The sequence below is a fragment of the Rhineura floridana genome, chromosome 1 (assembly GCF_030035675.1).
Source record: "Rhineura floridana isolate rRhiFlo1 chromosome 1, rRhiFlo1.hap2, whole genome shotgun sequence".
Lineage (NCBI taxonomy): Eukaryota > Metazoa > Chordata > Lepidosauria > Squamata > Rhineuridae > Rhineura > Rhineura floridana.
This window is the reverse complement of record NC_084480.1, coordinates 81,779,705-81,793,852: the sequence shown is the minus strand read 5'-3', so window position 1 is coordinate 81,793,852 and position 14,148 is coordinate 81,779,705. Positions and strand designations below refer to the sequence as shown.

The 14,148-nt window shown below is 41.2% G+C and overlaps 1 protein-coding gene across 4 annotated transcripts in view; it reads right to left on the bottom strand.

Annotated features, from left to right (window-relative positions):
- CSNK1G3 (casein kinase 1 gamma 3) overlaps positions 1–14,148 on the bottom strand; it is a 96,936-nt gene that overhangs the window by 54,610 nt on the left and 28,178 nt on the right. For 2 of the 4 annotated variants that reach the window (XM_061625028.1, XM_061625036.1), the window contains exon 3: positions 12,195–12,235. The exons of the other annotated variants lie outside the window; for them this stretch is intronic. In XM_061625028.1, coding sequence (XP_061481012.1) covers positions 12,195–12,235 — 41 coding nt within the window. The remainder of the gene's footprint in view (positions 1–12,194; positions 12,236–14,148) is intronic. 4 annotated transcript variants of the gene reach the window in all.

The following is a 14,148-nucleotide window of genomic DNA, read 5'->3' as shown; positions in this document are numbered from 1 at the left end:
TTGGGGCGGTAAAACGGAGGGAGGCTGGTTAGGTGAAAGCTGAGTGGAAAAGCCAGCAAAAACCTCCTCGTCAGAGGAAGCAGCAGGGGAATGAAGTATATCGTTTATGTGTGCCTGAGTTGCTGTGGTAGTGGTGGTGGTTGGCACAGAGGCATAGCGTGGCCGCTTTGGTTTGTTATGGCTGGAAATATGTTTTGTCTTAGCCATTACTTTAACATGCTTAGACTTAGTCAACTTGGAGTGTTGTGGCTGGGCTGTTTGTGACATGCCTGGCTGATCTGGCATCATATTGGCTGATTGCGACATGCCTGGCTGTTCTGCCATCTTATATTAACTTGGGTGCAGTACACTGCCACGGAGGGGGCAGGATGTAAAGACCCGAACTGGCACAGCGTACGACCACGGAGGGGGTAGAATACACTGGCAGATGGCTAAGTGCACTGCCACAGAGGGGGCAGAATGCACTGTGGTATCAGCGTTAGTATAATATAGGCTGTATTTTAGGTTTGGTACACGGCCACAGAGGGGGCAGGATGTACAAAATATAGTTCAGATTAGTGCTGTAGGCTGGATTTCAGGCGCGGTACACGGCCACAGAAGGAGCAGGATGTACTGAATATAATTCGGATTTAGTACAAGTCAGCACTGATATTAAGGCTCCAGCCTTGATGATACTGAATATAATTCAAATTTAGTACAAGTCAGCCACTGATATTAAAGCTCCAGTCTTGATAATACTGAATATAATTCAGATTTTGTACAAGTCAGCCACTGATATTAAAGCTCCAGTCTTGATAATACTGAATATAATTCAGATTTTGTACAAGTCAGCCACTGATATTAAAGCTCCAGCCTTGATAATACTGAATATAATTCAGATTCAGTACAAGTCAGCCACTGAAATTAAAGCTCTAGCCTTGATAATACTGAATATAATTCAGATTTAGTACAAGTCAGCCACTGATATTAAAGCTTCAGCCTTGATAATACTGAATATAATTCAGATTTAGTACAAGTCAGTCACTGATATTAAAGCTCCAGCCGTGATAATACTGAATATGATTCAGATTTAGTGCAAGTCAGCCACTGATATTAAAGCTCCAGCCTTGATAACACTGAATATAATTCAGATTTAGTACAGGTCAGCCACTGATATTAAAGCTCTAGCCTTGATAATACTGAATATAATTCAGTTAGTAGAAGTCAGCCACTGATATTAAAGCTCCAGCCTTGATGATATTGAATATAATTCAAATTTAGTACAAGTCAGCCACTGATCTTAAAGCTCCAGCCTTGATAATACTGAATATAATTCAGATTTAGTACGAGTCAGCCACTGATATTAAAGCTCCAGTCTTGATAATACTGAATATAATTCAGATTTAGTACAGGTCAGCCACTGATTTAAAGCTCCAGCCTTGATGGTACTGAATATAATTCAAATTTAGTACAAGTCAGCCACTGTATTAAAACTCCAGCCTTGATGATACAGTCACAGCAATTTTGTGTGTGAGGAAGCCCTGTGTAACTCTGTCTACAACACACAGACAACACACATACAGATAGCTTGCAGGGAAGGTATCCGATGGTTAATAAAGGGGTAACAAAAAAGGCGGGAAATTTGAATTCAACAAAAATGGCGCACGGAAAAAAGGAGAGCGGGAAAAAATGATCTAAAAATGGCAGAGAAAGACAGAGCAATGGCGGCCGTCTGGTAACAAACTGGGGGAAGGGTAGCTCAGCACAGCCTCGCAGGGGGAGCCGCGGGGCCGATAGCCGCACTAGCGGCTCCAAGAAACCCCCAAGAAGAAAGAGCAGATAGAAGCCTGTGCGGGATAAGGCAGCAGTAGGCAAGCCGCTGCCGCTGCCAGGAGCAGGACTCTCGGCGGCGAAATCAAAGTGCCGAGAAAAGCCTGTGAGGGATGAGGCAGCAGGAGGCAAGCCGCTGCCGCCGCTGGGAGCAGGGCTCTCCGCGGCGAAATTAAAGTTGCAGAGAGAGAGCCGGATCACCAGGCGCTAGGGAGGCAGAACCCCGGCAGGTAAAAATAGGTTGGAAAAAAGGCAGGGAGCCACAGCCGCAGGCTCCCGCCTGGGAGAGAACCGCAGCCGCGTTCTCTCCAAGGGCTCCACAGAGCGCGGCTTGAGACAGGGAAAAACCGCTACGGGAGAGAAAGAGCTGCGATCTCCCGAAGCTCAAAACGGCCAGAAACCACAGAACACCGCAGCCGCGGTCTCTGTGGGGGTCCTCAAACAAGCAGGAGAATAAACGAAAAATAACAGGTTAAAGACCAATCAGGGAGAACCTCAGCCGCGGTCTCTGAGGAAAGAACCTCAAACAAGCAACAGAGATAAATGACATTTAAACACAAAGTAAACAAATACGAAAACAACTTAGCTAAATTCTACGCTATAGGATCTCAATGATAGGATTTCAATCTTGTTCGCAGGAAGGCAAGAATGAACAGGAGAGTGGGAGGGGCCTGACGCCCCTAGTCTTGACTTCAAAGACATTCTTGCCTTCGCACGATAGGTGGAGCTAATACCCGCTGTGATGGCCGGACTCATAGGGAAAACTATCAATTTCAAAACCATTTCATTCCCTCATGTATAAATACAAGGAATAAACATTAGAACTCCAAAGACAGAATTAAAACAGATGCAATGTCTGTAGGTATGTTAACTGAGTGATTACAGGGGCAAAAAATTCCTTCACCTTTGAAGGTACACAAGCCAGAAGCAGCCAGGAAAAACACATGGGCACAAACACACAACCTCCCATCTGCTGCAATGGTAACTTCCCCAAGTGATACTCCTCCAAGGCAGTCAACTGTTTTGAGGGTCCCCCAAACTCAAAAATTTCACAAACATGTCCAAATATAAAGTCAGTGTATATAATAATTATTTTCCATTCTTTGATCCTCTGAAACATGGAAAGGAAGCTACACAGAGAGGTGCAACTGCCCTCATCTTTCCTGAATCTCCTGCAGTCCATCTTTTCACAATATGCTGCTTCATATACTCTTCAGTAAAGGTGGGGGAGAATAGGGAGGGAGACAGACACAGATTATTTCCCTTCACAGCCTAGTTCCCCAGATTTTATCCCAAAGCTGATGTCAAGGAAGTTTGGGACAAAAGAAATGTGTGTCTGTGCTTTCCCTTCTGTTATTAACAATGAAAAAGGATGCACAAAGATGTCCATGCCCCAGATTCAAGGTCTTAGAGTAACAGTGCTAGAATATTAAAAGCAACACTAAAGAAGTGTTTCTAAAAGAGGAAATCACAGGCAACCACAAAGCATGGAAAATACAAACACGCACCTAAGGAAGAGAACACAGCACTTTGGTGAAATGGTAGCACTCTTGGCCTGACCACAAAAATCACTAGCAAGGATCAGTAGAAACACAGGCCATGTAGATAAGTGCCTCTATCTCCTCCAGAGGCTTAGCTCATACTTTTTTGGGGCAAGGCAATCTGGGTTGAGATCCAGGTTTGGGACTGAATGTGCCTTGGTCACCCTTATGGATGACCTCTATTGGGAGAGGGAGAGGGAGAGGGGAGTGTGACCCTGTTGCTCTCCCTAGATCTCTCATTGACTTCCTGGATTGGCAACAAGAGATGGGTCTCTGGGGCACTGTTCTGCAGTGGTTCCAGCCTTATCTCCAGAGATAGTTCCCAACAATAGCATTGGATGACTGCTTCTGAGCTATGGGGCACTGCAGGACACTATACTGTCTTTGATACATGAAGCCATTTGGGAGCAGTTATTTGATGTTTTGCATCAAGATGACATCAGTACGCTGATGACACCTAACTCTATTTCTCTGTAACATCTGAACCAGGAATGGCTGAGAAAGCCCTGGACAGATGTCTAGACAAAGTGGTGGGCTGGACGAGGCCTAATAAGCTGAGTCTGGATACTGGCAACACGGAGGCTCTGTGGGTGTCTGGTTCCCAGGAAGTCAGTAAGTAGCCTTCCCTAGATGGTGTCGCATTCTCCCTGAAGGAGCAGGCATGTGGTTTGGGGTACTCCTGGATCCAGCTCTGTTACCGGTGGCACAAGTATCTTCAATGGCTAGGAGCATCTTTCACCAACTGCAGTTGGTAAGCAGCTACAGCTGTTCCTGGATCAGGATAGTCTGACCACAGTTATCCATGCACCTGTAACCTCAGGTTTGCATTACTGCAATGCACTGGGGGGGGGTAACACTTGAAGCTCATTTGGAGGCTGCAGCTGGTGCAGAATGCAGCTACTACCTTGCTTGTGGGGGCAAACTACCACCAGCACTAAACACCTTGCTGGCAGGGTTTGCACTGGCTGCCAATCTGCTACCAAATCAAGTTCAATTTTTTGGTACTAACATATAAGGCCCTACACAGTTCACGACCAGGTTAATCACCTTATCCCTTACATATCCAGTAGGTCACTGCAGTCTGCGGAAGAGCTTCTCCTGCAATTTCCAAATATATCAGAATCCCATAGTAACTTGGACCAGGGCTTGCAATGTGGCTGCCCCTATTCTATGGAACAGTATTCAAGTTGAAATACAACAGGCACCTACCATCTACACCTTCTAGAAACAATTGAAGACATTTTTGTTCTAATAGGCTTTCCCAACTGGATAAAAGGTCTCTACCGGTGGTGTCAATTTTGTTTTTTTAAAATACGTATTTGCTGTCTCTTGTGTTTAACTGGTTTTATTGGGGATTGCCCTGAGACAATTATTGAAGGCAATTAAATAACACTAATAACTAAAATAGGATTAAAAATCTTCCTGACTATACACCTGAAAGAGAATAATTTCTTGCTCAGATGCAGCACTTCTTATTTTCTAGTTGTTTATACTAACACTTAACTTATAACTAATAAAACCATAGAAACTACTCCAAAGGTCCCCTTCCTAATGAGAGATATTTCCTCCAAAGGACTTTCAATTGCTGATAATGCCACTCATAGGCCAACCCTAGGTATGCCTACTCAAAAGTAAGTATCACTGAGTTCAGTGGAGCTTTCTCACAAATAATGGTGCATGGGATTGTATCCTCCACGGGGAAAAATATTGCAATATTACTCACTGTTAAAAGACTGATTGGCTATCATGCTATGATACTGAATAGGAAAAGGTTGGTCATGTTTTTCAGAGCACAAGGGGAATTACCCAGAGAATCTGTTTAGATATATTTCTAATATCAAGGAGTTTCTTTTTTTAGTATTTATCACCAGGGTATTAAGTGCCCTGTAAGCCAGTGGCAGAGGGTGTGAACATTTTCTGGTGGTCCTTATTGCCAAAAATGTCTTAGAAAAATGCTGGAGTCTTTGAAAAGTTGCCAAAATCCAGTGTTGAGCAAGTCATCTGAGCTGTAGTAGGTAGTTTGAAAATATTAATCAATACAGTTCAGCAAAAAACATTGATTAAAATTAAAACCTTAAGATTAAACCCAGCATGTTACTCTACTCCCTTTATGAACTAACACTATCTGAATAGGGTTTCAACAAGGGAAACATCAGTAGATCAGCATAACTTATGGACAATTAATCAATCAGTCAATAATATACCATATCATAGAATCATAGAATAGTAAAGTTGGAAGGGGCCTATAAGGCCATCAAGTCCAACCCCCTGCGCAATGCAGGAATCCAAATCAAAGCATTCCTGACAGATGGCTGTCCAGCTGCCTCTTGAATGCCTCGTGTCAGAAAGCCCACTACTTCTCTAGGTAATTGATTCCATTGTCGTATGGATCTAACAGTTTGGAAGTTTTTCCTGATGTCCAGTCGAAATCTGGCTTCTTGCAACTTCAGCCCATTATTTCATGTCCTGCACTCTGGGACGACCGAGAAAAGATCCAGGCATCTGTGTGACAACCTTTCATGTACTTGAAGAGTGCTATCATATCTCCCCTCAGTCTTCTCTTCTCCAGGCTAAACATGCCCAGTTCTTTCAGTCTCTCCTCATAGGGCTTGGTTTCTAGTACCCTGATCATCCTTGTTGCCCTCCTCTGAACCTGTTCCAGTTCGTCTGCATCCTTCTTGAAGTGCAGAGACAAGAACTGGACGCAGTATTCAAGATGAGGCCTAACCAGTGCTGATTAGAAGAGAACTAATACTTCACACGATTTGGAAACTATACTTCTGTTAATGCAGCCTAATATAGCATTTGCCTTTTTTGCAGCCACATCACACTGTTGGCTCATATTCAGCTTGTGATCAATGACAATTCCAAGGTCCTTCTCACATGTTGTATTGCTGAGCCAAGTATCCCCCATCTTATAACTGGGCATTTGGACTCTTTTTCCTAAGTGTAGAACTTTGCATTTATCCCTGTTGAATTTCATTCTGTTGTTTTCAGCCCAATGCTCCAGCCTATCAAGGTCCATTGAATTTTGTTTCTGTCTTCCACGGTATTAGCTATGCCCTCCAATTTGGTATAATCTGCAAATTTGATAAGCATGCTCTGTACCTCCTCATCCAAGTCGTTAATAAAAATGTTGAAGAGCACTGGGCCCAGGACCGGGCCCTGTGGTACCCCACTTGTTACTTCTGCCCAGTTTGAGAAGGAACCGTTGATAAGCACTCTCTGAGTACAATTCTGGAGCCAACTGTGGATCCACCTGATAGTTGTTCCATCCAGCCCACATTTAGCTAGCTTGCTAATCAGAATATCATGGGGCACTTTGTCAAAAGCTTTGCTGAAGTCGAAGTATATTATGTCCACAGCATTCCCACACTCTATAAGGGAGGTTATCCGGTCAAAAATTGTGATAAGATTATTTTTGCAGGATTTGTTCTTCATAAATCCATGCTGACTCCTAGTAATCACTGCATTGTTTTCAAAGTGCTTACAGATTGACGGCTTCACAATCTGCTCCACAGTTTTTCCAGGGATTGATGTTAGGCTGACTAGTCTGTAGTTCCCCGGTTCCTCCTTTTTGCCTTTTTTGAAGATGGGGACAACATTAGCTCTTCTCCAGTCAGCCGGCACTTCACCAGTCCTCCATGATTTCGCAAAGATAATTGACAGCGGTTCTGAGAGTTCTTCAGCCAGTTCCTTCACTACTCTATGATGCAGTTTATCGGGCCCTACTGATTTGAACTTGTTCAAAGTGATTAGGTATTCCTTGACAATTTGTCTATCAATCTCAAGCTCCAATCCTGCCCCTTCTACTTCATGTTTCCTGGGAGGGTCACAGATCCTTTTTTGGGAGAAGACTGAGCCAAAGTAGGAATTGAGCACTTCTGCCTTTTCTTTGTTATCTGTTATCATTTTGCCATCCTCATTGGGTAGCTGTGCCACCTTTTCTTTTCTCTGTCTTTTACTATGGACATACCTGAAGAAAGCTTTTTTGTTGCTTTTAGCATCCCTCGCTAGCCTCAGCTCATTCTCAGCTTTAGCCTTCCTGACACCATCCCTGCAATTCCGTGATATCTGCCTGTACTCTTCCTTTGTGGCCTGGCCTTCTTTCCACTTCCTGTATGGCTCCTTTTTTGTTTTCAGGTCATCTCTAAGCTTTTTGTGAAGCCACATTGGCTTCTTCTGTTGTTTCCCCCTTTTTTCCTTGTTGCCATTGTGCTTTTAGAATTTCGTTTTTTAGAAACTCCCACCCATCTTGGACTCTTTTTCTCATTAGGGTGGCTTGCCATGGAACCGTACTTACAATTGTTCTGAGTTTATTAAAATCAGCTTTCCTGAAGTCCAGGGTGCGCGTATGGCTACTCTCAGCTTTTGCTTCTGTTAAAATCAAGAATTCAAGTATGGTGTGGTCACTTCCCCCCAGAGTTCCCATAACTGCCACTTCATCCACCAAATCATCTCTGTTGGTTAGAATCAAGTCCAGGATAGCTGATCCTCTGGTTCCTTCCTACACTTTTTGTAGGAGAAAGTTATCTCCAACACAAGTCAGAAATTTCTGGGAGTGGCCGTGTTTGGCAGAATTGGTCTCCCAACAGATATCGGGATAACTGAAGTCCCCCATTACTACTACATCATGACTCCTCGAAACATTGGCAATTTGCTTTTCAAAAGTTACATTCTCGTTTTCTCCTTGTTTGGGTGGTCGGTAATAGACTCCAAGCACCACATTCCTTTTATTATTTGCCCCATTAATTTTAATCCAGATACTCTCGGTGGAACTACCAAACTCATCTTCCTGTATTTCTGTGCAGGGATATACATTTTTAACATATAGCGTGACTCCACCTCCCTTTTCATTCCTTCTGTTCTTTTTGAGCAAGTTATATCCTTCAATCGCTGTATTCCAGTCATGGGAGTCATCCCACCAAGTTTCAGTTATACCTATCAAGTCGTAATTGCCCTCCTGTATTAAGAGTTCAAGTTTGTCCTGCTTGTTTCCCACACTCTGTGCATTAGTATACAGACATCGAAGACCATGTGATTTATGGCTTGGCTTCCTTACTACATTTTTCTGAGGACTGTCACTGGTACCTATTACAGTCGATCTCTCTGTTCCTGTTACTGTACACAAGCCTTCATCATGAAATATGTACTGATTACAAAAGGGAACCAATAATGTATTATGGCCTGCGTATACCAACACTGGCTTGGCTAGTGGAAATATTTACTAGATAAAGTAGGCAATATCCTTACGAAGTTTTTTTTTTTAAGTTTTCTTGAGACAAGATTTAGCTATGTGAAGATTATATGTATAGTTGTCAAACAATAATAATTAAACAAATATTCTGACCAAAGTGTTAAGAGACAAGTATCTACCTAGAAAAGGAAACCATACTTTCAGATTTTTAAGGATTTTCCCCAAAAAACTTTAGTTTAACTACTGGTATACTAATAATAAATTTTACCCTAAAAACTATCAGCTTTTCCATGGTACAGTTGTAAAGTATCTGCCAGACATGAACCCAACTCTGCTGTAATAGACATAGGCAACTTTAAGTGGAACTAATACAGTGACCTATTGAATTCTGTTCATAACCATGTGCTCTACCCCAACACACATAGAGAAAAATGGGCAATGGCTGTTTCTCACGCTTTTGATACCCAACACACTGTTTTTTTCTTGGATTAGAACTGGAGGCACACTCAAGTGAAGTATTACTAACATTGGCATCCTTCTTATGTCTGTCTCCTGCCACTTTATTCTTTGTCCAGTCAGTGAGAGTTTAGGGATACAACTGCACTTTCATGACAACTGTAATCTTTTTGGATCCACCAATACCAGTACACGCTTTGTCAGAGTATTCCAGTACACTGTTACTTAGTTATATATATCTTGAGAAAGAAAATGGTGTCAACTGAGGCTGCACCAGGTCTCCCTGCACTGGGGGATAAATGGATACACGCGGCTTAACTTCTCAAGGACCACTTCAGCCCCTCTAACGGCACATCAGTGTTCTCCAGCACATAGTTTGGGAATTTATACAATACAAAAAAGCTGCAATAAGGAAAACAGAGCAAACATTTCCTTATTATGTTCATACAATTATCAGAGGATCAGAGCTGGAGGACTGCAGTGTCATGATAGAACAAGGAAAAAGTTATTCCTGTTGCTTCACAGAAAAAGTTACTTGAACACCATCTAAACTAATTCAGTGTCAGCTGCTATCAACTATGACTATTGTCAAGAACACCTGATTTCTAAAATGGCTCAGAGGTAAAGAATTGTGGGCAATGCATTTTGCTTGAAGTGGGGCCTCTGTGAAGGCTATGACTTTGCAGTTTCCACAGCTGAAGCTAGTTAATTAGGCCCAAGCACTGTTTATCAGTGGAGACTGGTACATCAGGTTTGGAGAGTACATGACCGTTAGGCACGAAAACTTCAGAACCATTTCATCATCTAAAAGCCCCCTGACTGGCTGATTAATACCTGGCTGTTGCTGGGCATTTTCCCATAAGAATAGGATTCAGACCTTAGGTCTTTGTTCCTCAATTGACGGTGTTACCTGATGTTGAGGTTCCATTTTACCATCCGCTATCCAGGCTATATATCTCTGGGGAGATTTGGAACCATTAAGCTATTTTGCTGTTTACCTCTTTGTAAGTATAGACTAGGCTAGACAGTTTTGTTATTTTTTTTGTCTGTAACTGCAAATCTGTGTTTTACCTGGCCATCAGGGGCGTGTGTTTAAAGGAACCAATTTGCTGCTATATTTGTGCACGTATATTTTATTTAATAAAGCTACTTCTTATTTACCAGTGTGTGTTCATTGCAGGGGTACTACGGCCCTGAATCTGGTACCTTGGTCAACTGACCACGGACTACCGTATAATTGGATATTTTGCCAAAGGCTCTAAGACAAGGAGTGCACCTTTGTCTCTTGTCCGTTAGAATCCTTGGCAGGACTCTTTCTGGCACTTTGGGTTTCCCCTTGGCCCAGAGTGGGTGACCAGGTTAAGGGGTGGTGGCAGTCTACCTACCTTACAAGGTTGTTGTTGGTTTGTTCTGCCCTAGTAAGGGGAGGCCTGGGGTTGTGCCTTGCCAGGATCAATTGCCCTGGGTTTGGGAATTGAGTCCTGAGACTGAACCTGGACTGGTTCATTACAACTATCACTCTTCCTTAGACCTCTATTGACTATCACTTAGTGCAAATGTAATGCTGAGTTTTTCAACAAGCTACTGCATGACCCCAATATCTCATTCCTAGGTAATCTTATAACACTAAGTCACTGTTAAGACTGGGAATGGAGTCGATTTTAGGGAATTTGAGAGCCCACATCTTGCTTCTCAACTCTTAATCATGGTTATATAGTAGTAGTAGCAGTAGATATGCACTGATCCATTGGGGACTCTTATTTCCTCCAACGAATAAAGGCTATAGAAATGTTAAAAGACTGGCAGGCTAGACTGGGAGATCTTAAACACATTCATAAACGTCCAAGTCATAACAGATGTATTAAAAGTAAAGGTAGCCATGTTGGCCAACATTAAATGGTATTTATGCTACATTATTATGCCCCAAAGGTCCCCAAAACAGTAACCTGCATATTAATACAAAAGAAATAAAAGCATTATACAAATTTATCAAGACAATATAAAATAGCATAATCACAAAAACCCACAACTAGTTAGAGTAGACTCAACACTAAATCACATTATTCATGAGCTGCATTCATGCTGTCACCACAAATGAAGCTTCCCAACATTCCCCATCTTATATGGAAGCCAGGTGACACATCTCCCCCGCACACGGCTGCTCCAATGTCTCACTCAGAAACAAGCCCATCCATAACCACCCACCCATGGAGAATGCCCTCATCACAATCCAAAGGAATGACTCCCCTTCAGGATAGCCCCATCATCAACTGCAGCCTCCAATAAATATGTTTCCCCCCCAGGAAACAGTTACAGCTGTGGCAAAATTCTTGCTCTTAACAGGCACAGTTAGCTGGCCAAACTTTCTGGCTCCAACAGATTACTGTTCTCCAGTTACAGCAGAAAAGGGCTGAGGAGACTAAGGTTTGTATCCACCTCCCAGGCAATAGTCCTGCTACTGCTACCTACCTCCTACACTAAAGGTGAAGATAGAATTGGTCAAGTAACTTTAAAGGGATTCAGGAGAAGTAGGGAAGCACAGCTGCCTTTACCTGAAAGATGATGTTATGGTGTGTTTAATTTCCTTCACTAATTAAATTTATCCAGAAATTTTGATAGTAAAACCACCTGGCCACTTCTATTCTCTTCTTGGAACACAAACACAACTTTGATCAGCCATAAGAAAAAAAACACATCTAAAAATAAAATGGATCTCTGTAAATTTCTCTCATGCTTACTTATTAACAGTTAAGATATTCAGACTGTAAGCTTGGAAACATATTGTTTACAAAGTTGTTCCATTTACTTACTCTTTGACTCAATCACATCAAAATACACCCATTGACAATGTTCTTCAGCATAGATCCCATTACAAAATCAGGAATGTAATTTTTGGAGGGTTTTTTTATTTTGTTTTTTGGCCCAACACCTAGGACCTTTCAAGATTTTCTAGGATTCAGTTTGGGGAAGGAGAAGATGGATGTCTAATTGAGATGAGGGATTCTGTATTTCTCATACTGCTGAAATTCTGTAATTACTTGGAAAGATGCAATCCCATAATCCTGATAACTGTGTTATGTTTAAATAAGGCTTATAATTTTCATTCCAAATACTACCAATTTGTTGAAAAAGCACTAAATTTATGAAAATCTAAGAGCTTGTATTTTAAGAATTAACGAGGGTCAACTTACCAGCTTAATTGCCACATATTCATTTGTATACAAATTTTTTCCTTAAAAGATAAGAAACAAGAATGTCAGACTTCATACCTCTGTATTCTCAGAAAAAAAGTATCTGCCAAGACACCTACATTTAAATAACAAGTTGATGAAACTGTGTAATGCCAATATGTTTCAACACATACATTCTGTTTGTCAAACACTGATCAGCAATGCAAAATCAACATCTCATTGACACAGTATCAAACTGCACTGGGTACTAATTACATTAAAGTGCATTAAGCAAAACTAATGCCCAGTTCTCACACCTGCACTTGTTCTTATCTGTTAATCTTATTATTTGAAATGTATTTTTACTTTAAGAGATATAGCCTCTTTAAGTGTGTGCTAACAATCCCACACACATAAAATCACACCATACCTATAATTACAGTACATACCTATGCCCAGGCTTGGACCCTAACTTTTGTTCCATGAATGAAACAAAACTCACTGGGTGGGGCTCTCACTCCCCCCGGCAGCCACCAGTGTCACCTTAAACTCTGTTCTGGGAATTGAATTACAACTGGGAATTGTGGGGGATACGGCTGCAGATGGAGAGGGGATCTGCTGCAAGTTGTCTCCCCTTACATACATGGAGGAGCAATTTAGGATCCAAGTCAAAAATTACTATATATACTTCATTAATACACAATGATGAAGCTTAATTGATTACTTTGCACTCCCATCCTTTACTAGTTTAGTGAATAGAAATGTTTTCTGAAAATTATTCCACCATGAAACCACATCACAACGATTAGCAAACCTAAATAGGTATAAATAATCTTATAAACCTCTTAAACTGTAAGGCCATAATTAAAGTTTTTAACTACAACTTATATCAACATCTCATATCAACAATAAGAAGAGGGGAAAGAGTTAGCTGTATTTCAATTAAATTTTAAAGAGGTATCACAGGAAGTAGTTAAACTATTATAGAGTCCTATTTAAACTAAAGAAAAACATTACAGGCTATTTTTTCTCCACTAACGTTATAAAAAGTGAAAATTTCAGAAAATTGTACATTACTTATTCAAGGTAATGTTAGGGATTCCAAGAACAAGACAGCCCTTCCCCTACTTTTCATAAGGATGTTTATGCCACTTAACTGTTCCATGAGTTGGTTAACTTGAAAGGGAAAGATGGTCATGAGCATTAAATTGTATTTTAAGTTTAAAGTAATTGTATTTTAACTTTTAAGTTTCTAAAACAAACTATTTTAGACATTTCTAAGTAGATCAGCACCATTTAACTTAGATATTTGAAATGTGTGCCCAGTTCAGTGAAAAACTTGCTTTTAATATTAAACACAGTTCTGAAATTCCTTCCTTCTCACATTTATTGTTGTTAAATATATGTTCCATTAAATAGATGTTTTTCCCTATAGGCAGAAACTACAGCTGCCTTGAGATTTTTAGAAAGGCAAAACCAACAACCACCAAACAAAATAATCAAACCTTCCACCACCAATATGATTTCACTCCCACTGTTAATTTATAACAAGGAGCTAGTCACTATGAAGCTTTTAGAGTGAAGCCAAAGATTAGGTGAATGGAGTAAGGAGTCTGGCATGTTTTCCATGTGTCTGCATCATCTAAAAAATGTCTCTCACTTTTTCCTGTCAAACACCTTTCCCAAAAACCATAAACTCAGATGGCGGCCATACATCCTGGGTCTAGTTTATAATATTTGTTGCATCATGGTAGCTGCCAAAACCATGATCCACCATTGCTTGGATCTACTGTGGTGTCAGCAGTAACATGTAAATGTTCTGATCTTAGTTGTATCTTCCACCAGAGTCCTTCATCCTTGAGGGCTGCTGATGCAACTGTGGGAAGCAACCATGAAATTCAGACTAACAACATGATTGGGACATCCATATGTACTGATGCAATGTGCAGATGGGATAGAGAGAATCTTTTTAATT